The following is a 26114-nucleotide window of genomic DNA, read 5'->3' as shown; positions in this document are numbered from 1 at the left end:
TTTGATACTGTGATTTAATTTTTAATTGCTGAGCTTCTGAACCAAGCATTTGGAAGTTCCTAGAGGCAAGCACTTCCACAAGTCAAAATGAGATTAAAAAAACAAAGTTTGAAGCCTTCTTTTCTTATGGTTAATCCCTAATGGACAATTCTAATGGCCTAATGGGATTATTGCCATTATGAGTTTAGACTTAGTATCATGCTATGAGTGTACACCATCTTTTTAATCATTTAAAGTTAATGCCAGTCATCTTAGCAATGATCACTTGAGATGAAATTTTCTGTAGAAACCAAATGGTGTGGTGTGATCCCCATAGTATCGTAGAATTTAGGACCTTCGAGGGAGCCGTGACCTTCCATATTTCATATAAGATGAAATAAGCTGGAGAAATTGTCTCTTATTCTATAACTCTAGGGTGTTTTTAGAAGACCACTTACAAGCTCTAGGGATAATTAAGGAAAACATTCCTAGTTTTCTACATGTAGAAGGAAAAATACTACCTAATACATAAGATTATATTATTTGAAAAAGAAGGATAGTCCTTATTTATTCCTAAATAGAGAATACATGATTTGAAAGAAAAAAAAAATAAATTATTCTTTCCAAATAAGCATTCTTTAATTTTATTCTTACCTACCTATTGAGCAGGAGGATTATAACATGGTGGTATTCAAACTTTCAACTACTTTTTTCCACTAGTGGCAAAACTTAAAGGAATCTTATGCTTTTTTTGTCATTAATTAAAGAAAACGTCGGTCACATTTGCATTATCATTTCAAAAGGTTAGTTAATTTATGATTAGAGCTTTTTAAAATTATTTATAAAGTTCAATTTCACCTAATAAAGAATTAAATACGTTTATAATCTACCTACTCAATGTGAATAATTCATATAACTAACTTTTTGAAGCATCGATCTATCTACAGCTTTGGTGCCACCCAAATTGGTAAATTTAAAATCATTAGCTTTTTAGTGATTACTTCTTCTCTTTTCATAAAATTGGAGACATGAGTTCAGAAACTTTCTCATTTGATATATATATATTAAAAAAGTATAAAAGAACTAATTGTATCAAATACAAGTTTTATGGTAAAAAGAAACATAACGCAACCTTCCAAGTTTTTATAGTTATTGTCACATGCTTTTGTCCAACAACAGACAAGACAATGTCCATCTTGAATGTTATATGTCGAGGACTTGATGGCAAAAACAAAAATTGACTATCCCTTGTGTTTTGTTTTGTCCCGTAGTTACTCACATTTTCATATCATCTATCATATTTGTTACAACAATTGAGTTAACCGAGTAAATATCCTTTTTACTTAATTACTTAACGTTTGCTGCTCTTTATTATCCGTAACCGTTTGCCACATAACATTTTATATTATCATTGGAAATTTTCTTACTATTAATATTCTCTACATCCCACCACTTTCATCGTGCGTATTGTTTCATAAATTGTCGAGGATTGTGAGAGCAGTTACTAACATGACGAAAGTCTAGTGTGGCAACCATATCCGTCCTTGTTTGCTTAAACAAACACATAACATAATTACACCTATATGTTATATTAAAAAAAAAAAATCAAATAAAAAATAAAAAACACATTTACGAAGGGCAATCATAATACGAAGCCAAAATTAGAAATATGAAAAAGCAGAGGACATGAGACATGATATAAACAAAAAAAAAAGTTCACGACACCGACAAATAACCATGATTAATTATATTTTTAACGTATTTTGCCGCCGTCTCCAACCATGAGATGTGTACGGAAAATTTTATTAGTACAGTGTGACTGTGAAATTAGTCAAGCCTCCATACAGTCATTTTCGCCAAGCAAGATTAAAAAAAAACGCAAACGATGACGTTTTTCAGGAGGACTTCGATCGTATTGGGTAACTGGGTAAGCGTGATTTCTGCAAAATGCTAATCCCAGTCGTCAGTAGATCCAAAAACAATTGTCGAGTATTTAATTTATTTTTGTACATTTCTCATTTATTTATTTAGTTTGTGTTAATGTTTTCTATTGGAACAGAGAGAAAGAAACCAACCCCAAAAGCTTGCTTTCTCTCTCTTCCTGCGCCTCTGTGCTGTGAGCTTGTGATGCAGAGGAAGAGGACCCAAGAGGGTTGGTGATCGCGTGCAGGGAGCTAAAGAATCCATGGATTTGTGGAGGACTTGCTGGGTGGTCTTTGTGTTGGGTGTGATTTCACTGGTCTGTAGTGTGAGAGCGGGGGACATAGTTCACGAAGATGATTTGGCTCCGAAAAAGCCCGGCTGTGCAAACGATTTTGTTCTGGTTAGAGCTTTTTCTCTGATACCAATTTCTTATTTCTGTGATTAAACAACTGGGTCTTGCTTAATTTGCATTTTTTTAATTAAATATTCTGGGTTCTTTGTTTGATGGTTTAGTTATATGGAAAACTATCATTATGGTGAGTATAAATATATCAAATTTCCTTTTCTTTTTCTTTGATTTGGAGATAGGAGTGTACCCACATGCAAGTGGAGATCAGCTTATAATTGTTTTTATTTTTCGGTTTTCTTTTGTACTTTCCTTTTGGTTGTCTTTTTTTTTTTTTTTTTTTTTCCCTCTATTTATCGATTAGCTTTGTAGGACTCAAAACTTATTACGGATCTAGTTTTAGCTTCGTTTAGTGAGTGGGAAGTAAATTTCCACTTTTTTGCCTCCTCCAAAGCTTGTGCTTATTCTTATCACACAAATTATGGTGGGCTTTGGTTTTTTTTTTTTTAATTTTTTAAATTAATGTTTTATCAATTCATTTGCAGTCAATGGGTTTATATTTATTATATAGTGGGTAATAGCTTTTGAATTGGTAATTGATAATGATAATGTTGTTTTAGGCGATTTAGCTTTGTGAATCTTATAAAGTTGAAGTGGGAATTAAAGCCAAAACTTGTCTACTCTTTTGCGCCATAATTGAGAACCTTCTCCATTTCTTTCTTTGTTTGCGTTGTAGATTGACATAGAATGTACATGCTTTTATTGAGCTATAACGGGAAGGTTGTTTACTAGTAGTTTGATGTAGAATCCTTCCTTAATTCAGTTTGGCCCATTTTCTCATCTGTTGATTGAAAATTGCTGTTGATAGGTAAAAGTTCAAACTTGGGTTAATGGCATAGAGGGCGCCGAATTTGTTGGTGTGGGTGCTAGATTTGGCACTACCATTGTTTCGAAGGAGAAAAATGCAAACCAACGACGTCTTATTCTTTCAGACCCTCGTGATTGTTGTAGTCCACCAAAGAATAAGGTTTTTTTTTTCCTGTCTCATACAATAGACATTTACATGTGATCATGCCAATTAAGAAAATGTATTTATTAATACCAATGTGTTTGTGGAACTTTGATATGGATTCTGTTAGCTCTCTGGAAATGTTGTAATGGTGGATCGAGGCCTCTGCAAATTCACAGCCAAGGCAAATGTTGCAGAAGCTGCTGGTGCTAAGGCTGTACTCATTATAAACAACCAAAAAGGTAATCACAATATCTGTATTTTTTTTTTGTTTTAATGCATCTGTTAACGTATTTAAGGAGCAAGTAAAATTTTCCCTCCAAAACTACCATCCAAATTGCGCTTGCACTTCCAAAATACAATATCGGCAACTCATAAACTCTCAAAATGTTTGAGTTGCCTCTTCTGTCAAATATCACATGTGACCAGCTCGTTGAGACATTTCAGAGTGACTAATTTATCTCCATTTTGTGTGGAAACACATCATTTTTCATAATGTTGATAAAAAAAAGTTAATGCAAAGGGGTGGCTGAACTTCTGTCTGCTTGGGGTTGGCCACGCGGCCATCAACTCTGTTATGTTAGGGCTTTTGCGTCAATTTTGTTTTATCACTATTACTAAAATGATACGTTTTCACACAAAATGGTGGCAAATTAATCACTCTGAAATGTCTCAGATGCATGTGCTAGTCATGTGTGACGTTTTTCATTCAAAATAACATCCAAATTTGACACAGGGGGCAACTCAAAATATTTTGAAAGTTTATAGGCCTGTGTTGCAGTAAGTCATATAGTTTGGAGGTGTAAGGGCAATTAGGACGGGGAGTGTAATTTACCCTAAAATAAATGTTTATACTGCTGGTGAAAATTGATGTGTTGTTTCACAAATCTGATTATTCCATTTTTTGTAAATATGTATAAGGGTCTTATACTGATTAGCTATGATTGTTAAACTTTTTAGATTTTGGTCCAAAATGAAATTTTGAAGCAGCATGGAAGAGATGTTATGTATTTTATTTTTTGATAACGTAGGAGAATGGAAGAGATGTTATACGAAGCTAAAGATCAATATTGCCACCATTTTTCAATTTGTATTTGAACTTGTTTCATTTTCCTGCAGAACTTTACAAGATGGTTTGTGAGCCAGATGAAACTGATCTAGATATACGCATTCCCGCTGTCATGCTCCCGCAAGATGCTGGTGCAAGCCTGGAAAAAATGCTGATGAATAGTTCATCAGGTAAGCATTTCCTTGTTCTTCATAACCACAAAGCAAATACTAAATCTGTTGTGCAAAAGTGATATTTTGTTCATCATAGTTTCTTTGTTGGTTTGAATATCAAGTTATTATTTGATTCTCATCCCTATGGTGACTAATTCTCTATTATTTTTCTGGCATAAATATATCACTCTTGCTTTTATATAGCTTACTGAAAATTTTAGGTTTTCTGCAGTGTCTGTGCAGCTATACTCTCCACGCCGACCAGTAGTTGACATAGCAGAAGTATTTTTATGGTTGATGGCGGTTGGTACCATCTTGTGTGCATCTTATTGGTCCGCATGGGGTGCTAGAGAAGCAGCTATTGAACAGGACAAGCTACTAAAGGTCACCATTTGCTACTCTTAGCTAAATAGATTTAACCTTCCATAAGCTAGTGTTCATCTCCCAGCTATAAATACTGATTGGGTTGCAAATTTATCTTGTTCTTGTAGGATGCTGCAGACGAAAACCCAAGTACCAAAGCCATCGGCACTAGTGGTGTTGTGGACATCAACATAACATCTGCTGTCCTGTTTGTTGTTATTGCTTCGTGCTTCTTGGTTATACTATACAAACTTATGTCATTCTGGTTCATCGAGCTTTTGGTTGTTCTTTTCTGCATTGGGGGTGTAGAGGTAATATATTTTACCACCTCTTAATGTCATATTTGTCTGCATGCTTGTGTAAATAATTGCACATATATATAAGCACTCCAAAAGAATTACGCACACAGACACAAATGAAATATGTGCATTGAGTAAAATTTCTTCTCTATGTTGTGATTGTAGTATTTGGAATCTGAATGTATAAGACTTTGTTTGTCTTTGTTGCTTTCTCCTCTTTTAGTTTACATTTTTTCTTTCTTTCTGTTGTTTCTGATTCAATCCTAACTATGTAGTTCCTTGTACATGCAGGGCTTGCAAACTTGCTTGGTTGCTTTATTGTCAAGGTACAATTAGTATCTTTTACTGATAAATGACTCAAATGACTTTCAAAATGCTACACATATCTGCATCTGAGCAACTAACTAGCCGCATGGGCACTTGCTGCTTGTTGGTACAATAATTGCATCGCTTGGGAGGCTCAGATTAGGTCTTGTTATTTGTTAGGAGGTTGGCACAGTTGAGAAACCCCAATTGGCAGTGGCTACAATTTCATGTTTTCCTTACCTGAATACTGTTACATTATCGGATTGGCAAAAGCTTAAATATGCCAACAAATAATAATGCCCTTTTGTTGTGAAAGTAGATTTTATGAGCATTTACCAATCTTCGAAGTATATGCAAAAAAGAATGTACCAGATTTTGAAATCTTAACTCAAAAAAAGCTGTGAAAGTTTTTGTGGTTCTGACAAAGGTACTCAGTTACCTTTGTGTTCATTCATGTGTTTGTATATATTTTAGGGTTGCGCCCCTCTGCTCTTTTTGATATATATATAAGATTACTTATAAAAAAAAAAGAGAAAAAGAAGTGTTTGTATATGTTTTCTTATTAGGTTACTTATATAGAGGATTTAGTGTCCATTTAGATGAGTGGTTTTGTTTCTTATTTTTCCAAGATCTAGAACTAAATCTACTCATACTTGCACAGGTGGTTCAGACGCACAGGAGAATCATACATTAAAGTACCTGTCTTTGGAGCTGTGTCATACCTGACTTTGGCTGTTTCTCCATTATGCATAGCATTTGCTGTTGTTTGGGCAGTTTATCGAAATGTGTCCTTTGCCTGGATAGGTCAAGATATACTTGTAAGATAAAGTTCACTATGTTTTTTTTTTTTTTTCAATGATTTTATATATATTTTTCAATTATTGATGGTACACATGTAAAATTTATTTTGTATTATCACCATTAGATGCCAAAAGAGATCACCCAATCTGCAGGATTAGTGTTTCTTGTCAAGTAATACTCACTATTGCATCTTCTGCTTGCTGCTGTAGTGATTTATATATGTTGTTAGATGGCACACTAATTACTCCTAGTTCAAACAGATGTAGACAAGTGGCATGAGAACTGTTCCAAGTTATCTTATTCATTTTTAGGATATGTTTGATAAGTAACTACTTATAGGGGCAGAATTCAACTCATACTTGGCTTTTCTTTTATTTGTTATTCAATCAGGGAATTGCACTGATAATCACAGTTCTTCAAATTGTCCATGTACCCAATCTCAAGGTAATTATTCAGCCTTTTCATTTTATTGGCGGTTAATAGCTGTATGGGAGGATAACATTTTTTATAAATAAATATACAAACCAGTAATTTGCAATTATAGCGATGCCATGAGCAAATTAATGTTAACTTTATCATATTTTTTTTGTTAAATATCCACTGATAAATGTTTCAACGATACAAACAATGCAAATGCAAAGGTAAGCTAGCATCAACTATTCTGATGTGTGTGTAACAATAATATCACATTCATAAGGAGTGTGAGACCATGTATGAACAAATCCAGATTTTTCTATTTGAAACTTTTACAGAAAATTTGAGCAGGTTGACCCTTCAGTTTTTTGCACATTGGAGAGCAAATTAGCTTTGTTGAATGTGTTTGACGCTTATAGTGCGCTGATGTGGAGAGTAGCTTTTTGCTGAGATCTTTTATGGCATTTATATAATCATCAGTTTACAAATTTTGCTGTCGATAACTGGTATATGTCTTAGAAGTGACGCCTATAATTTACAGAAAAAGTAAAAATATCCAGAGAATGGAAAGAGCTATCCAACTTTAAAAGTTATGATCGTTGACATCCATGCAGAAGATATTTGTATACAATAAACTTTTTTGAAATGAATAGATAAGGCAACTTTCCTTTTTAAGAGTATTAATGATATGAAAACAAAACCCCAAGGGGTTGGTCCATGTGGTGGAGGTCTTGGTCTTGGAGTTTGCTCCCTTCAAGGTTCAAAGTTCAACACCTCATGGGTGTAAACAATTTCTTGGGGCCACATCCCTGGCTGAAAAGCCAACGATTTAACTAGTTCTATATAGAGAAACTTCCTAGGGTGCAGTGCCCGGGACTGGGGTTTATTCTACAGGGGTGAGTCCGAAGGGCCCTGCCTTAAAAAGGTTCCCCGACATCAAAAAAATGATGTGAAACTAAAGCTTCTAGGGAAAGAAATAATGTTCATTATTACTCTTTGTTTTTGTGCATGATGCTAATAGCTAAAATTGGCAAGCAAGCAAGCAAACTGCTTGTGAACAACTGAAGTTCGGTTTGTCAGCCAGCTCAATTGAGCTCATTTCTAGCCTGAACAAGTTGGGTTTCAAGTTTGGCTACAATATGAACCAGATAACAGAACTCCTCGCATTTTTCTATTAGGTGTGTGAGTTCAAAACATCTGAGCAGTTATTTTACGTGCTGCTGTATTGCATGAGACCCTGAAAGTTTGCTTAACAGGCAACCATGACAATTGGTTTTTAAGTTTGGGCAGTGTGCTACCTATCATCTAACTTGCTGAAGTTGGAAAAGGATATAAAGAATATCTTTTTGTTTATTTCTTATTATCAATGTTTTTGTATAAGTTTCCATTCCACATTTCTATTTCATGTTTGGTGATTATGCGCCATTTTCTTTTAACTTGGTTAAATTGGCTAGTGAACTGGATTGGGTTGGTTAGATGGGGCTAATGGTGGCGCAAGCTAAGTTCAAAGCCATGAATTTATGTTGTAGTATGGTTCTGCATCATTTTGGAAGTTTCATGATTTTATCCATTAATGACTAAAGGATGTTGAAAAATGTGAACCTAGTATATGAAGGTGGTCACATTCGCATAAGCTTAGATATGTATATTGTATCTCAACAGTGTATTGTTAACTTCTCTTATTCCTGCAATCGATGAAAGTTTACAAATGATACACATTTAATAAAACAAATACTCTTCCTAACATGTCCTTAGATGGCCCAGGAAAGATGAGTTCAAATTTTAAGGCTTATATGGGAAGTTAAATGGATGAATGCTTTCATTTTGGAAACTTTCTTCTATTTTGTTACAACCCAAAAAAGAAAGAACGCCATCTAGTTTGATATTGTGGGAGTATATAGTTAATCCTTGGCGATTGTAATTTTGTAAATATTTTGTTAACGATCAGTTTATTTCATTGTCAAGAGGTCTAGATGGAATGGTTTTGACAAACATCAATATGCCTGACAATTGAGTAACTATTCTTCTGACATGCTTCTGAATATTTTGTTAATCAGGTGGGTACAGTTCTACTCAGTTGTGCCTTCTTGTATGACATCTTTTGGGTGTTTGTTTCTAAGAAGTTTTTCCATGAAAGTGTGATGATTGTGGTAAGTAATCAATAAAATCTTACTCTCTATGCTAGATCACCACAAATGGACTACTAGGGCTTCAAGCACTGAAGAGTGTACCAATCATTTATACCTTTTTAACAGGTGGCTCGTGGTGATAAAAGTGGAGAGGATGGAATCCCAATGCTGCTGAAGATCCCACGCATGTTTGATCCTTGGCGTGGTTACAGCATCATAGGATTTGGTGACATCCTTTTACCTGGATTGCTGATAGCGTTCTCTCTTAGGTTAAAGCTCCTACTCTCCTTTGCAATATATATATACACAGCTATCTGGCTATAATTAGCATTTTTTATTTTCAGATTGTGCCGCTTTAATCAAATTGTTGGAATTTCCAGCTTTTTTGGAGTTTAGACATAATAATTTATTCAAAGAGCTATTGATTTGGGTGATAAAGTTGGTTAATTTCTAAGAGAGTTAGAACCATAATAATAAGATACCGCAATTAACTTCTTTATCTTCAGAAATTCCTTCTTGTTCTTCCTTGGGCATTGATTTCTTTTTCTTCCTTTCTGTTTTGATGCTCAAAACACTCCCTCCTCTTTTGACCTAGAAGATGCAAGAAAAGAAAAATAAATTTGAGTTCTTACAAAAGCAATTCCAAGTATAAATAGTTGTGAGATTCCAAAATTTCTTCATCTTTTCTTCACTAACCCCAAAGGGTCATAATTGCCACAGTAACATGCTTTAAACTAGTGGAAGAACAATGAGAAATCCTCATTACTGCTCTTCTTGTGATTCTTTTACAATCATTGAGCTCTTAAATTAATCAATACTTTTATAAAAATAAATGTAGTCAATACCTTGGGGTGTCCTTGCAGGTATGATTGGCTGGCAAATAAGACTCTGCGAGCTGGATACTTCTTGTGGGCAATGTTTGCATATGGATTAGGTAAAATAATGAACAATATATCTTCGTTCTCTTCTTGTCTTATATTGCTTCATTTTTATAATAAGGTACTAGGTTGAAAAAACTATACATATCATGTCACATCGTCTATCTTCATTTCTTTCATATGGCATGGAATTTTTTATTTTTTTTTTACTACTTCTTTGGGAACATCATCATTCAATTTGTTGACATCTGTGGCAGGTCTTCTCATTACATATGTGGCATTAAACTTGATGGATGGGCATGGGCAACCAGCACTGCTTTACATCGTTCCATTCACACTAGGTAATTTTGTAACAGCAAGCACTGTGAATCATTTTGGATTGCATAGTGGATTAGAGTCCGTTTCGCTCTGCGATTTTAAACAAAATCGGGAAAAGTGTATCATTTGGGAGTGAGTTTTTTAAAAATTGCGGTTTGAAAACATAAAAAAATCTGCATTGAACTTCTCTTAATTTATTTAAGTTACCTGATCAATTTATACATATGCAGGCACCTTCCTAACATTGGGGAGGAAGAGAGGTGATCTGAAAGTCCTGTGGAGTAGGGGAGAACCAGAAAGACCCTGCCCACATATCCAACAACAACACTGTCAAGAATCCAACGAAGAAAAATAAGATGAACTTGTATCATATTGTAGTGTTTGTAACCTATTGCTGATCATTAGGAATCTGGTAAATAACCCACCACCCTTAGCATATGATAGAAATGTTGTATTTTTCTTGATCTCCCTTCCAAAAAAAACACCATGGGCTTATGATCAATTAAGAATAGTAAGCATTTTAACATTTTGAGGACTTTCACATTTCCATCTATATTGAATGCTCCTCTTCTGCAATGTTGGGTGTCACAGTTTTCTATGGTGTTTATGTAAGCTTTAGCTTGGCATGCATGGTGATGAAGTGCCACTCAATGATCCATGAGGTGGAGAAATCCCAGTTGCAATAATTTGATCAACCATGCTGAAAGAAAGACATGCAAACACTTGGCCTGATTGTGAAAGGTCATCTAAACTTAGCCAAAAAGAATATACCAGAATATTTTGCGCATAAACTTTGCGTAAAGATTATTTACAAATTGATGTAACTGCAAGCCTCCAAGATTATATACAAATTGATTGATGCAACAAGCAGAGTCTCTAGGTTCATGATAAGAATGTATTTTTCCGTTTGATAATAATGCTTTTTTAAGAGTATTTTTTGTTTGTTGTGTTGAGGTGCAATAGTTTTACTCTGATGACGTGGATGGCTCTTAGAACATGTTTTATAGGGTGTGATTACTTTCTAGATACCAATTGATTTTCAGGTGAGATGGTCAAAGGCTTTATCCAATAAATGATATTAGAGCCAAGGTTATTGATTCAAGTCGTTGGAGCATCACGTTGAGGGAGGAATTGTTGAGGTGCAACAGTGCCACTTTGCTCACGTGGACGGCTCTTAGAACATGTCTTACGGGATGTGATTGTTTTGCCTTTCCTCATTGGACAATGGACATCAATTAGTTTCCAAATGCGATCCAACATGTTTAAAAAAGTGTTATGATATAAGATAAATGTGAAAATAATTTCAAGTATTTTATATTTTGAGTTATTTGTTATTTTTTTATTGTAATCTTGATTCTAATGGAAGATGACACGTTAGTTTTTTTTTATCAAATTTTTATTTTTATTATTATTATTTTTTAAAAGTTCATCATATGCAATGATTAAGCCATGAAACTGATGATTAAGAGCAGTAAGGGAGCCAGTTCATAATATTCCAAGCAGAGAAGCTCTGTATCACTCAACCTGTGTTTTAAATATCAGTAAGGTAGTCGTGACTGTTGATTGCTTCCCACTAATTAAAAAAAATAAATTATTCTCTAAGCCTAATAATAATATACCATTTTCTTTTATAATTGTGAATCAGAAAAATAACAGAGAAGACATATTAATTATAACCTCAAGTGGGAATATAACAATAAATTATCGTTCTTCATTAGGCCATTTGATTGATGATGTTAGACTTGGTCTTAATGCTATCCCTAAGTGGAAAGTAGAGCATGTGAATCGTGAGGCGAATAAGGTGGCTCATAGATTAGCAAAATTGGCTCTTACACAGGCCAATGATATTGTATGGTTGGAAGAGGGTCCCCCTTGTATTCGAGATATTATATTGACAGAGCAATTGCCTGGTCAATGATCCATTTATAATATAGACACATACAATTCTTTCAAAAAAATAAATAAATAATAACAACCGTAAGTATAATTACCTCTTATTTATGAATGTAGTAAATCTCAAAAGCTTATTAATTAATATTTAAATATTCCCTGCAATCACACAACACGTCAACTTTTTAATTAAAATTATAGAGATAATGTTCGCACTCAGAACCCTTTTGTTCTGATGCCATTTAAAATTTTGCAATGAAATGTGAAATGTGAGAAAATAGTAGAAGCAAGAGAAAATGAAAACAAAAGAATTCGTTAGTAATTCGGGGTCAGATATCTACGTTCACCTGATATGGTTACTTTTGCTATTATTTCTTGATTTTTTTTAAAATACTAAAAATTATATTTATAAGAAAACTATGATAATAAGTAAAGAGAATCAAACTAACTAACTATGAGTAGTGGTGGTTTAGTGCCCTTAAAAAAATCCCTAAAATAGTTGGACATGTACTAGGTAAGAATTTAATTCCCAAAATAGAATCCTCAATCTTATTAATATAAGCTGCATCGAGTCATACTGATGCCCTAATGCCTGAAATAAGGTTAAATCAGATTATGGTTTAATTGAATTGTCTACCATGTAAACCCTTCATGTGTGACTTCAAGCAAACAAGTGTTATTGCCTTTTCAATTAAAAAACACTAATATTAAAAATCTTATATTATAAAGACCAGCACTTCAAAAGACAGTGTTTAAGAGTACATACAAATGAGTAAAAAGTGAGCATCATTAAACAGTCAAAAGCATATTCTAGTTGAGGGCAAAGTGTCCCCGTGACAAGTCACCTTGAAAATGCAGCTGGCCCTGCTCATTGCCCACTCTCAAGTATTTTCAAGGTTCATTGTCAAAGGAAATTATTATTTGATGAAATAATAAATGAAAACAAATGTCAGATCTAATGGCATGTCAGAGAGGGAATACATCCTATTCGGTCCATTATAAAAAATATTTAATTTGTGGTTGAGATTTTTTTAAAAAAAGTTATAGAATCACAAATAAGATATTTGTTTCGCTACAAAAAATAATATTTTAAATTAAAAAAATAAATTAATTAATAAAAAATAAGGGATAACTAGTCACCCCATCTTGGTCATAGGGGGCGATCATTTTAGCTAGGAAGCCACCACAATGGCCGGACCGGCCATGGGATGGTCAGGCCACCCCCTAAACCCAAACTAAATTAAAAAAAAAAAAAAAAATCATTTGGCCCTTGGGGTGATCGGCTACTACTTAATTTTTTATAATTTCGTTTTAAAAAAATATAATTTTTTTTTTATTAATTGGACAAATGTCCTATTTATGGCTTCAAGATTTTTTTAAAGAGATCCTAAACCATTAATTTGATAAAATGGACTGGAAAGGATCCTGTTCCGTCAGAGAGGAAGATCTCGATTGGTTCGCTAGATGGACTCTAAGAATAGAATAATTATTTTTATAGAATATTCATTCTTTTGTTTAGTAAGAACCTATTCTTATAAATAGTTATTTATTCTCATGATTTGATAGCTATTTATTCATGAAGAGGAATATACCTCATTTTCTGAAAAAAAAAAAAAATTTTCTTCAAAATTTCATTTAACCCTTAATTTTTTTTAAAAATAAATAAAAAAACAGAAAACGTGAATTTGCAACGGTTGGCCGGCCACCGCCAATTTAAATTTTAGTTTTTAAAAAAGAAGAAATAATGTGGGTGTTTTGTAATTATGGTTCAATTCCAATTAAAATACATATATTATTACCAAACTAAAAAATATAAATAATTATTCCATTCCACTCATACATTATTAATAATAGCTATTCATTTTCCTAGTGGAATACCCATTCTGCGAACCAAACGAAACTTAAGTATTTATGTTGTGACAGTAAAAATTACTATAAGATAAAATTAATAAAAAAAAATTACTATTGAATGAAATAACAAATAAAATGACATATATGATTTAACGATGATTTTTACTGTCACGCCAATAAACACGTTTGATGTGACAACAAAAATTACCATAGAATGAAATAACATGTAGGATATAATGGTAATTTTTACTGTCACACGTCCTGAGTGAAAACTTGAGAGATTAGAGATTCCCTTAGATTTTCTAAAACTTGAAATTTTCATATTTTTTTAGTCATCCATTACATCAAATCGCTCAAATAAATGCAAAGATTTGTGTGCAATTAAAGCAAATAATCTAAGATTCTCGGCAACACACAAACAATTTAAAATTTGGAAATCCAAATCCAAATTTAAGAATGTATGAAACATTTCTAACGGTAATTTTGATTGCCACAGTAAAAGTAAGAACTTCCTCCCTCCCCATGGTTTAAGTGGGGCAGCCGGGCAGGGTGACACTGCGAAAATAGGAAAAACACAATACACTGACATGAAATCAATGGCTCCTGATTTCTGCCTCTTTTACTCATTCCTGTCCAAATAGTTGACGCCGTGGGGCAAGGTGGGGCAGAGCCATCGAGGGCTGCATGTGAGTCTAGGGTGGCATAAAGAGACCAAGAGGGGTATCCCATGAGTGTGAGTTGTCCACCACAATCTGCCTACTCTGTTTTTCTTCTTTCTTTCTTTTTTTTTTAGGTAAAGGTAGTTGATAAAGATGGTTGCAATCAGGGAAGATTAAAGAGGCCCCACAAGATTAATTAGTAGAATAATGGAGGAACATAGAAATACAAAAGAAAGCTATGTGGTCCCATATCCACTTGTTTGTCAATCATGTTAGGTCATTGGCATCATTTAAAACTTTGAGAAGACACTTTAAAAAAAAAAAAAAAATTTTAAACTAATGTGACAATTTATATTACACTCTCATCTTAGTCAAAATTAAATTATATTATTTAATAATTGACGTAAATTGTCACATTAATTTATAAAAAAATTATAAGTAAAATTGTAGTACTCTTAGTAGAGAAGTGTTAGGGAGCTAAACAAATAAATTCAGAAAAATTTTCAAATTGATGTGCTAAGGGTTTTTAAATTAAAAAAAATATACAATTTTCTCTCCCTTGTCTGCCACTCCAGTCTATCACGTCAGTTTAAAAAATTTTTTAGGTTCATTTGTTTGGCTCCTTAACACTCCCCTTCCTGATAATACTTTTTTTTTCTTATTGAAAAAGGGAAAAAAAAATGATTGTGCCCAAAAATAGAAAGGAAAAGTTATCATGTTTTATAGATCAACATGCAAGAAAAATAGATTGAGATTTCTAATAATTTAAGCAGCAAATATGAAATAGTTATTTTTTTTTTTCACAAAGGGGAAGGCAAAGATAAATGAGGATTTGAACTAATGACATCTCCTTCATAAGACGTAATTTTCAGCCGATTAAATTACCTTTATAAATAATATGAGAAAGTTATTATAAAACTTGCTTAAATAAATTATAGATTGTCTGTCCACTTGTTTGGACATGTACATTCAATACAAATTCACTCAATTTTTTTTTCTTCGAATTACTAACCATTTGAAAAAAGAAAAGAAAAGAAATTACTGAATCCTAATCCAAGCAAAATAGGATGAGATTTCTCATTTTCTCTTTAAAACATTATGCCAAACTGCTATATAAAAAAAAAGTTGAATGTGATGATGGCCCAACTTCTCTGGAAATGGACCCCTAAACTCTATGCAACTGCTAAGTACGACACCAACGTTGCAAAAGCAATTACTATTCATTATGTCATACATAGCCGTTGCCACGTGCTTGCACAAGCTAGGGTGTCGCTTTCCTAACGGTCACAAAACGGCCACTTTCTTTCAGCCGTCGGATTTGCTTTCCATTACTCATTATTGTGCGGCTGCGATTGCTACAAGTCTCTACCGTTGAAACTTTAAAGTAATCCCGTTAACTTGGCCCAAAAAGGACAAAAAATAAAATAAAATAAAAGATTTGGGCAAGCCTTCAATTGTTTCACGCTTAAAATGACCTTCTCACTTCACACTAGCATAGTATCGTGTTTTTTTTTTTTTTAGTTAGAATAAGTTATACAAGAAAAATAAAAAAGAAGAGTAATGATGCTACACTCCTCTTTACATTTATTTTTCTCATATTGATATTGATGTTATATATTTTAAATAATTTTTTATGTCAATCCTTAAAAAATTCACTTAAACACATGATAAATGTAAAGTAAACATGATAAATAAATTTTCGCTGCCAAATAAATGGCTTAATAAAAAAAATTAATTAATTTTTTATTATTCTCTTCTATAAAAAAAAAAAGAAAGAAAAAAGAAAAGAAAAGAAAGAAAAAGAAAAAGAAAGCTGCTTACATTCCCAGAGCAGAAAAAGAATTCAGCCTAGCAGTAACATTTTTCTTAAAAGTCCAATCAATTTTTATCTTTTTTTCCCTTGTAAATATGATATAAGTTATAACCACCAATAAAGGCTTTGTTAATATTATTGATAAAACCTCATATTATTGAACCCATTATGGATGCCATCCCATGGGTTAAGTATTTATTGACCTTCTAATCCAAAAAAAAAAAAAAAGAAAGAGAGAAAAAAAAAAGAAAGAAAAAAGAAGAAGAAAGAAGAATCAAGAAGTAAGCTTTCATCTTTTTTCCCCTGATAAATGAGTGACTTTGGGAAAAGGCAGGAGGGAGAAGTGTAAGCTTTCACTTCCTTTAAGGCTTTAAGCAAACACACTTTTAAACAAGTGCTGAAATTCACTGAGCTTGACCACATGTGACCACAACCACCTTTATTTTCTACCTTTTTTCACAGAAAATTCTTTAATTAAAAGATTAGGTGAATGATCAGATGGCCCAAAACAGCTAATCAATTGCATCAGAATTTAAAAATCCAGCGACAAAATAATAAAAAAGGATGACACTCTGTTGAGGATAAGAACAAAACAAGAACCAACCAGAACCTGTCAACATCCCTCTGCTCTTTTCCAGAACAATCCCTATCCCCCCCCTCCGTAAAATAAGACTAATTTAAAATCACTTAAACCAAAAGCAAAACAATAATTACCAAAATTTATTTGAAAAATAGAAAAAGACAACCCATTTTTGCTTTTCAGCTAAATAATACACCCCCCTCCCCCCCCTACATCTATAAAACTACCTTTACCTTCTCCCTTCTCCCCACTTCACAGCCTTTGTTTTTGAGTGTGTTGCGAGAAAAAAATAGCATCTTTTTTTAGAGAGGGAGGGAAATCTCAGTGAGGTAGTGATCAGTAAAACAATGGAGGGCAAGGAAGAGGATGTTAAGCTTGGAGCAAACAAGTACGCAGAGAGGCAGCCCTTGGGCACAGCAGCTCAGACAGACAAGGACTACAAGGAGCCACCTCCAGCTCCTCTGTTTGAGCCAGGGGAGCTCTGCTCATGGTCCTTCTACAGGGCTGGGATTGCAGAGTTTGTGGCCACCTTCTTGTTCCTTTACATCACCATCTTGACTGTGATGGGTGTGAAGCGCTCTCCCAACATGTGTGCTTCTGTGGGTATCCAAGGAATTGCTTGGGCTTTTGGTGGTATGATCTTTGCTCTTGTCTACTGCACTGCTGGTATTTCAGGTTGGCTTTCCCACCTCTCTCTCCTTTTTTTATGGTTTTTCTTGCTCTTCTTTGATTTGGGTTCTGTCAAAATATAAATTTAACATGGTATAAAAAAAAGCAGGGTTTTTAAAGTTCAATCTCTGTCTCCATCGTTCATTTTGCTATTTCAGTTAAATGTTTTGGGTTGATCTGACTTTTGTTCACTCTGGAATGTATTTCTTCCTGTGAAAAGGCTATGATGCTGAAAAAGTTCGAATATTTGTGCTTTTTGCAACAGGTGGACACATCAACCCAGCTGTGACCTTTGGACTTTTTCTGGCAAGGAAGCTCTCCCTCACAAGAGCTCTGTTCTACATCGTCATGCAGTGCCTTGGGGCCATCTGTGGAGCTGGTGTGGTGAAGGGATTCGAGAAGAACCTGTACGAGGCCAATAATGGTGGAGCCAACGTTGTGAACCATGGCTACACCAAGGGCGATGGCCTTGGTGCTGAGATCGTTGGCACCTTTGTTCTTGTCTACACTGTCTTCTCGGCCACTGATGCCAAGAGAAACGCCAGAGACTCTCACGTCCCTGTATGTATTCTCTTCTCTGTCAACTTTAACTGCATGATGTTTATGTATTTTTTTTTTCTCTTGAGCTGCTTTTGATGTTGTATAACTTTTTTTTTACTTGTTCTTTGCAAGTGCTTTTGATAGCTTCTAGAATCGCAGGTTGTTTTTTCATGGAGGTCTGCTAGGTACACCTAGATTCTTTCCAAAATCCTTCCCAAATGATGTGGCAAGCACTATTTTTTCTTAAAATATTTTCAGAGAAGAGGGAATGAAAATTTTTTAAAGAAAAAAAATGCTAAGCCACATCATTTGAGAAGCATTTTGGGAAGAATCTCTTGGATGTCTAGCATTATCCCTTTTCATGATCTCTTGTGCTACTTCCTAGCCTTTGTAAAAAAAAGTGTTTGTTTTCTGCAGGTTTTCTTTCCTCTTGCTTTATTGCTTGTTAGTTTGGTCGTTTGTTTGGTTGTATTTACCTTAAGTGGGTATTGTGGGTTAATTTTTGGGACTTGTTTTTGAAAGCTGATTATTTGATCTCCTAACTCTCCATTTCCCTTTGGTGCTTGCTTTCCAAAATAAGCTGGTTTTTTTTTAACAAACTTAACAAAATAATTGTTTTTTTTTTTTCCCCTTTCAAAACCAAGAAAAGGCTTCTGTTTATCAAAGTAAGCCAAATCCATGCATATTTCTGATTTTTTGGACTTTTGTTGTTCGTCTTATTCCTAATAGGGTTTTCTTATATATAAATATTTTCTTGTATACTGGGGTTGTCTTTATTTTCCCGAGAAGTTCTTCTGGGTCTTGTTTGATTTAGTTCTTGCATGTGCTGTGTGTTGGGGGGTGTGTGAGAGAGAGAGAGAGAGAGAGAGAGAGGTCTGGGCTACTTTTACGTGAGGACCTCGTGGGTTTGAGAGACCCACCACATATTAAAGTAGTACAAAACAATTTGTCGTGGCTCTCTTCTTTTTCTTGAGCCCCCTCCTCTACTTCGGATTAGGAAAAGAAAAGAGAGATGCTTCAGTGCAATATAATGCCTATATTTGGCCCATTTTTAGTGGCCCACTTTTGGACAATTACATGAAAGGGATGATTCAAATTTGAAATTTGAATTTCAATTCTTTTCCATGGATTTGATGGGATTAACGTTAATCTGTGGGTAACGCGCGCAAATAAAGGTATCTTGGATCAAAACCATTCATGATAGCAGTTTTTGATAGCCATTATAGGTATAGAAAGAAATGGATTGGAACTTAACTCATCATTGATGTGTCCCATTCTATGATTTGTGTTTGTGACAATTTTTCTTTCACCAAAGTGATTATTTTGCGCAATATATATATATCATATGAGATTCATGAGACAATGTGTTGGAATCCTTTTTCATGCTGACGTGGCAGGAATTTTAGTAGAAACTAAAAATGTCATCCTCCTGCCATTTCAATGTGAACAAGGATTCGAGCTAATTGTCTAATGTTTTCCACTGATAACTTTATGATGCAAATATTCACTTTGATCAACTTGCGGATATAAATGTTGTGAGAAAAGTGGGGGCTCGAGCCAGTTGAGGGAGTTGGGTTGTACTTTGGTTGATAGAACATAGCTCATGGCTGATGTTAAAATATAAACATGATTGTAATAGAATATTCTTATGATATGTCAAGATTATCATGAAAATATTCTATCACAATTATGGTAATATTGTAGCAATTGAGCCATCAACTACCCTGGTGGCCAGTCTCTTAACTCACTTTTGGTGGAGTAATGCTGCACAATCACACTTATTTACGCTGACATATATACTGAAAAGTGGGATTGTCCGTAGCATTATTCCTTTTGGGGTCGTGATACACGGAACGCTGGCGTGCGTGGCAAGCCAGCCAATTTTTTATTTTTTTTTTAATTATAAAAAAAAAAAAAAAATTTGGGCACGCCCTTTAGCATTACCCTTCCTTTTGGGGAGCATGGCTTCTTTACAAGTGAATGGACTGAATTGTGTATGGAAGGAGGATCCCAGCCAATGCCTCCCTCATGCGTTCCTGTTTAACAAGTTCCTCTAACTGTCATATGCATGTGTGACATTTACTTGTCAAAAAAAAAAAAAACTGTCATATGTATGTGTGACATTTGTTTTTCCTGTACTTCTTTGTATGAATTGAATTACACTGAAAAGCCCCACTTGAAAAGTTCAAAACATAAATCAAACAATGCATCCATGTCTTGTTCTGATGTAGTGTCTTATCATATCTGCAGATTTTGGCTCCACTTCCCATTGGGTTCGCGGTGTTCTTGGTTCATTTGGCCACCATCCCCATCACAGGAACTGGTATTAACCCAGCCAGGAGTCTTGGAGCTGCCATTATCTACAACAAAGACCACGCATGGGATGACCAAGTAAGCATTTTGATGAAAAAGCATGTCGAACCTTTTATTTTTTTGTGATATAAGTGAATGAGATTTATATAATCTTCTCTCTTTGCTTGACCAGTGGATCTTCTGGGTGGGACCCTTCATTGGAGCTGCTCTTGCTGCTTTGTACCACCAGATTGTCATTAGAGCCATTCCTTTCAAGAGCAGCAGGGCTTAAAATTCTTCCTTCCTTTGGATATCAAACTATCTCTGTTTCCTTTCTTCTTCTTTTTTTCCTTCTTTTTTACTTTGTTGTGTATTTTCAGAGCCATTCCTTTCATGTGTCTGGTGTTGAGGTGTTAATTATGTGTGTAAATTATATGTCAAGTTTGTGACATCTTTTAATGGAGAATTCTTTAATCTTTAATGCTACATTCTTCAGTTTGCTTGTATATAAATACACTGTTGTTCCTTGGATTACCATGTGAGCTGTGCGACCAAGGAAGGCATATTAAATTGGTTGAAGGGCTTGTTCTTTCCAGAGGAGTGTAGGTCGCCCATTGAATGTTGAGCTGCACTTTCTCTAAGAAAAAATAGTGCAACAAGCAAACCAGATGTTGATGTGTTGCATTTTTAATATCCAAGTTTAAAGAAATTCAAACTTGGTACAAATTCTAAACACTGTTGTTCCTTGGATTACCATGTGAGCTGTGTGACCGAGGGAGGCATATTAAATTGGTTGAAGGGCTTGTCCTTTCCAGAGACTCGTAGGTCGCCCATTGAATGTTGAGCTGCACTTTCTCTAAGAAAAAATAGTGCAACAAGCAAACCAGATGTTGATGTGTTGCATTTTTAATATCCAAGTTTAAAGAAATTCACACTTGGTACAAATTCTAAACAATGAGTAATGTTACAAGTTTTTTTTTGTATTATTCATGTGTCTTTTTAAGGATGATGTGACTGTTTTTAAAATCACTACCGACCCTGTGATTTATTATTATAGGATTTTGATTGAATGATAATTTTTTAAAATCACTTTATTTTTTAAAAAGATGCAAGTTTTAAAAAGATAATAGATAAACTTGTAAAATTACTATTAAACGACGGATGTGGGTTTACAATGATTTATTTTTTGTTATTGCAAGAGTTTATATAAAATTTATTTAAAATAAATAAATTACAAATAAATTTTAGGTACAACCTAGAAAGACTTGCCCTCTAAGCTTAGGTTACCTTAGGAACTTTAAGGGGAGGGGGGCTTTGAGAATTGCTTGGTTTCATAAACTTTAAACATGCAAATCAAGCATCTTTATTATTTAAAGTTTTGTCCTCTATACCTAACTTAATGGGTCATATCCACTTTTTTTTTTTTTGAATTTACTTAAATAAAATTATAATAATAATAAAAAGACTGAAAAATGAAAGATGACCAGAGACTTAAGGGAGGTGGTTGAGACGTTGAAATGAAAGATGACGTGCACCTACCCGTCCCAAGAGGGACACCCTGCCAGGAATGGGTTGAGGCTCCAAGATGATGCAATCGTTATGGAATGGTCTATGTTTGCAATGTTTGTTGTGTTCTGTTGAAGTTATGGATAAAGATAAGGGACAATATCATTCCAACTCAAACTCAAGTGATAAGAATGCTAATGCTTAAGAATAAGATTGATATTGACATTTTTTTTTTTTTAATGAACTCAAGTATAGTGTGGTATCCTTTGATGAGTTAGAGCACCTGAATTATTAGGAAAATGTTACGTGTTTATCCAATTTTTTTTTTTTTTGACATGTTCGCACAAAAGGGGTAAGGGGAATTCGAACTAGTGACATCTGCTTTATTAGGTGTGATTTCAGCCGATTGAGCTACTTCTTGGAGACGTGTTCATTCAGTTTTAGTTGGATATTATTTTTTATTAAAAAAAAATAGCCATTATTTCTCTCACCTGATTTTTAGAAAATAATATTTACTTAGACCAAGAAAATATCATGAGAACACCTAACATTTCCCTTACTTAAATACTCAATTACAGAGTTTATCTTGTAAATCATATGATGTAATGCTTGTATATATTAATGAAAAACCAACACATAGGTAAGGAAGAAGAATTACATTTAATCACAAATATGTGATCATATATGCTCAATTATCTAGCAATTCCACATAAGAATATATGAACCACCACGAAGGTAAGCACAAGGAAAAAAACAAAGAGCAAATGATAAGATTCGACGAAGAGAAACCCCCCACATAGCTCAATCAACCATGTCAACATAGTGGCCACTTCGATAGAGGCTATAACTTCCACCAAAAGAAAGCAGGAATGGTGGATCTAAGGATAATCATTCCATGATTAAGCATCAGAGAATTCCCTTGTCGACAACCTCCGGTAAGTCTCCGACTATCTCTGCCGTTAATATAAGCATCCGTTGGCTAAACTTAGTTGTGTGATCAACTGCATCATCACTTTCCATTCTAGTATAATTTCCTGTTAATGTGTTTTCCATGCCCTTATTATTTTCATGTCCATGTTTCCTACATGTTTGTATGTATTAATGGACTTCCGTGGGATCACATGGTTTTTACCTGCCATGTTGGTCCAATAAATAGGACCCCCCTACTATACACTTGTAAATAATAACACTCAATTTTTTTTTTTTTAATCGCTTCTAATTTTACAAGATTTGTGAAAAGCAAATAACTTCATAGGTTAAATTTACTTTACCTCCTTAAGTTTCAGGCATTTTTTAATTCGAACCACAATGTTTAAAAATTGGCAATGTACCCACCTAATATTTCAAAAAATTTCAAATCAGACCATCCGTTACTAATTTCCGTATAATTGGACGGAAATTAGTAACAGAGGGCCTGAATTGAAATTTTTTGAAACATTAAGGGAATACATTGCTAATTTTTAAACATTTAAGTTCGAATTGAAAAACCCCTGTGAATTTTCCCCTAACTTCATCTATGACTGAAAATCAAACTTATTTTTCATATGAGAGTATACATTAAGCAAATACCTTATCGAACACTTTAAATTTTAATCTAACTCTTCTTTTTTTCTTTTTTCTTTTTTTAAGACCAACACAATTATCACACCCATGAATGATGAAACATATTAACTCACTCTCTATCCTTTGTTTTGGTTCAAATGATTGTCTGCTTGCAAATGTCACCAAAAGGATTTTCTTCATTTTGGTATTTTTATTTATTTTATTTTATTTTATTTATTTATTTTTATTTTATTTTATTTTATTTTTATTTTCTTTTGGGAATTAAATAATGGTTAGAATATAAATTAAATGATTAAACCCATCAATTCCTATATGTTTAAGTTTTAGAAAAAAGAAAAAATCCTTAAATTGAGAAAGAAACAAAGTTTGAAGTGTCTCTCTAAGAGCATCTCCAACTAAAATACACGCTTAAAAGGTGCAATTCTCTTGATACAGGATGAGAAAAGAATAATTTGGTCTTTTAAGTTTATTTAGGTTATTAGTATTTTATTTATGTTTTAATTAATTTTTAAGAGTTAGTGTTATTTAGTAATTCAATAATGGGCTTCGCCCAAAGTCAGTCAAATTAGGGTAAAGATTTAGTCATTGAGTCAAACTAAGTGTTCTTTTGTACTTCAATGGAGATATATTAGAGATTCGAATGGATGAATAAAAAGAATTTGTTCTTTGAGAGTTGCGATTACTCTTCTCTTGTAGTGGGACACCATGCCATTGGCGTGATGCCAATTTTTCTGTTTGACGAGACGCTAATTCTTTATCTTTTTTGTTCTTAATCTATTTGCGTGACAATCCTTCCCGTGCTGCGTCAGGTAGATAGAGTATCATGTTGCGCCAAGACTTCAAATGATTATGTTTATCCAAGTTAATTGTTTTGTTGACTAAATGAATGACCAATGAATCATTAGATGTTATGGTTCATACAAATGATAGATTGGTTCAGCAATAAAAATGTAGCAGAGTGATAATGGTGGAACCATGAAAGTACTTGGCATGTGAGGAAAAGCAGTAAAACCTATTGAAAATGGTCTTGCACAAAATGTGAAATGTTTTTTCTCATTTTATTTGTTGCAGGCTAGAATTTTTCATTTTAATTCAAATGTTCTAACATCCCCACCATTGCAATCAACCCTTTTTAAAGCAATTGCATGGTCTAAAAAGTTTGGAGGTCTTATATTTTTTCGACTTAATTTGCCCTTACCTGTGTGGAGATTGTGAGACGAGTCACGGAGGAAGCAACCTATGAGATAGAGTGGACCGCCGTAGATGTCAGCTGTAAGGTGTGGTGGTATGTTATGATCCTAAGTGTCTCACATGGCTTATGCACAAATATTAACTACGTTTATATAAGCTCTTGAGTATTTTTTCATTGCAAACTGGTTTTCAATGATGAGTTTTACCCAAAATTTATATCAACGTAAACAACATAGGAAGACTTGCAAATTAATTTATTTGGTTGTCTTTGAGTTCAAGTTTTTTTAACATATTCAATACTTAAAAAGTTAAAATAAAATAAGGTAAATTAAATCCATGGCTCAAGTTGTTGCCAAGCCTTTCTACTAATTCTTCTGATCCTACCGTTGCTGGACCTTCTTCTTGTACTCAAGCTGCACTTTTTGGCTTTTATGGCATGCCCCTTTGGACGATGACAAGCAGACCACTTTGTTTATATACAAAGAACAAGTGCCGAATCATTTATTTCTAGATTCAACCACTTGGAATCGAAGCTCTTATGGGGCCAAGGCAATAGTAATTTTGTCCTTATATTAACAATTACATTTAGTAAGCAGCAAATAGAAAGATCCAAATTATTCAGAGAACCATTAGTCCATTACAATCTAGTCAGTTTTTTTTAAAAGAGGTAAGAAGAAAATGAAGATGGTGAGGTCACTGCCTTTTTTTTTTAAAAAAAAATATTAAGAGTGGCGGAGGAGATTACTTGTGACTATTTTACTTAGGCGTGACTATAGTAATATGTAATTGCTGAGGGGGCCTAGATGATGAGATTTTTCTCAAGTCCGATTGAGTCATTGTAACACCTCAATTCCATATTGAAAAAATGAGGAATAATCCACATAGAGTGGGTGGTTTATAAAGATAATTATAAGTATTAAGTTCCACGTTACTTAGTTACTATGTGAAACTGAGCTTTATAAATTTTTTTAAGAAAGTTCTAATGTAACTAGTTTTTTTGGGTGATAGCGTAGATGTGATTAACGCTCTTTTCTGGATGATTATAAATGGTATCAGAGTCACCTAGTAACGTCATATCATGTGGTACTGGAGCACTGCATGACATAGTTTTGACGAGAACGTAATGAGTTTAAGAGGGAGGGTTGTACCAATATGAGAGGTTGACACCTCAGACTTAAAAAAAAAAAAAAAAAAACACCGGATCTAATCTTTCTATCACTTATCTATGAAAACAAAAAAAAAAAAACAAAAAACTCTCCCCATTTACCTAATATGATATTTTGGTAATTTTTTTTTTTTTTAAGCTTTGGTGTGGACCTTTCTTTAAAAGACACAAAAACTTAATTTGTGCTTAGCTTTATACAAATTATTCTCTTTTTTCTTTGGCATATAGAGAGACTCTCAGTCAAATTGATGGCTCGTAGTGTTAGAGAATATATTTCCTACATTAAAAGGAAATATATTAAATTGATATTGTATGTTATTTATCTTGTATAAGAGTGATTGTAATCAGGTTTGATGATAATCAAATTAATCGAATTTGATTATCATACTTATCTATTTCAATTCTCCTA

The 26114-nt window shown here is 33.8% G+C and overlaps 2 protein-coding genes across 2 annotated transcripts; both read left to right on the top strand.

Moving 5' to 3' along the window:
- The first annotated feature begins 2004 nt into the window (after positions 1-2004).
- Positions 2005-10562, top strand: SPPL2 (SIGNAL PEPTIDE PEPTIDASE-LIKE 2). The gene is made up of 14 exons (XM_059588176.2): positions 2005-2302; positions 3117-3275; positions 3388-3499; positions 4377-4496; positions 4711-4862; positions 4970-5152; positions 5432-5466; positions 6108-6264; positions 6638-6691; positions 8719-8811; positions 8917-9059; positions 9654-9724; positions 9926-10009; positions 10217-10562. Exons 1-14 carry the CDS (start codon positions 2165-2167, stop codon positions 10339-10341), a joined length of 1626 nt encoding a protein of 541 aa, XP_059444159.2. The 5' UTR covers positions 2005-2164; the 3' UTR covers positions 10342-10562.
- A 6457-nt stretch (positions 10563-17019) lies between these two features.
- Positions 17020-20766, top strand: PIP1;5 (plasma membrane intrinsic protein 1;5). Its single transcript, XM_059584765.2, has 4 exons — positions 17020-17454; positions 17714-18009; positions 20239-20379; positions 20474-20766. Exons 1-4 carry the CDS (start codon positions 17127-17129, stop codon positions 20570-20572), a joined length of 864 nt encoding a protein of 287 aa, XP_059440748.2. The 5' UTR covers positions 17020-17126; the 3' UTR covers positions 20573-20766.
- Positions 20767-26114: the final 5348 nt, after the last annotated feature.

Source organism: Corylus avellana, chromosome 3 (genome assembly GCF_965113065.1).
Source record: "Corylus avellana chromosome 3, dhCorAvel1.hap1.2, whole genome shotgun sequence".
Classification (NCBI taxonomy): Eukaryota; Viridiplantae; Streptophyta; class Magnoliopsida; order Fagales; family Betulaceae; genus Corylus; species Corylus avellana.
This window is presented reverse-complemented; position numbering and strand designations above follow the sequence as displayed.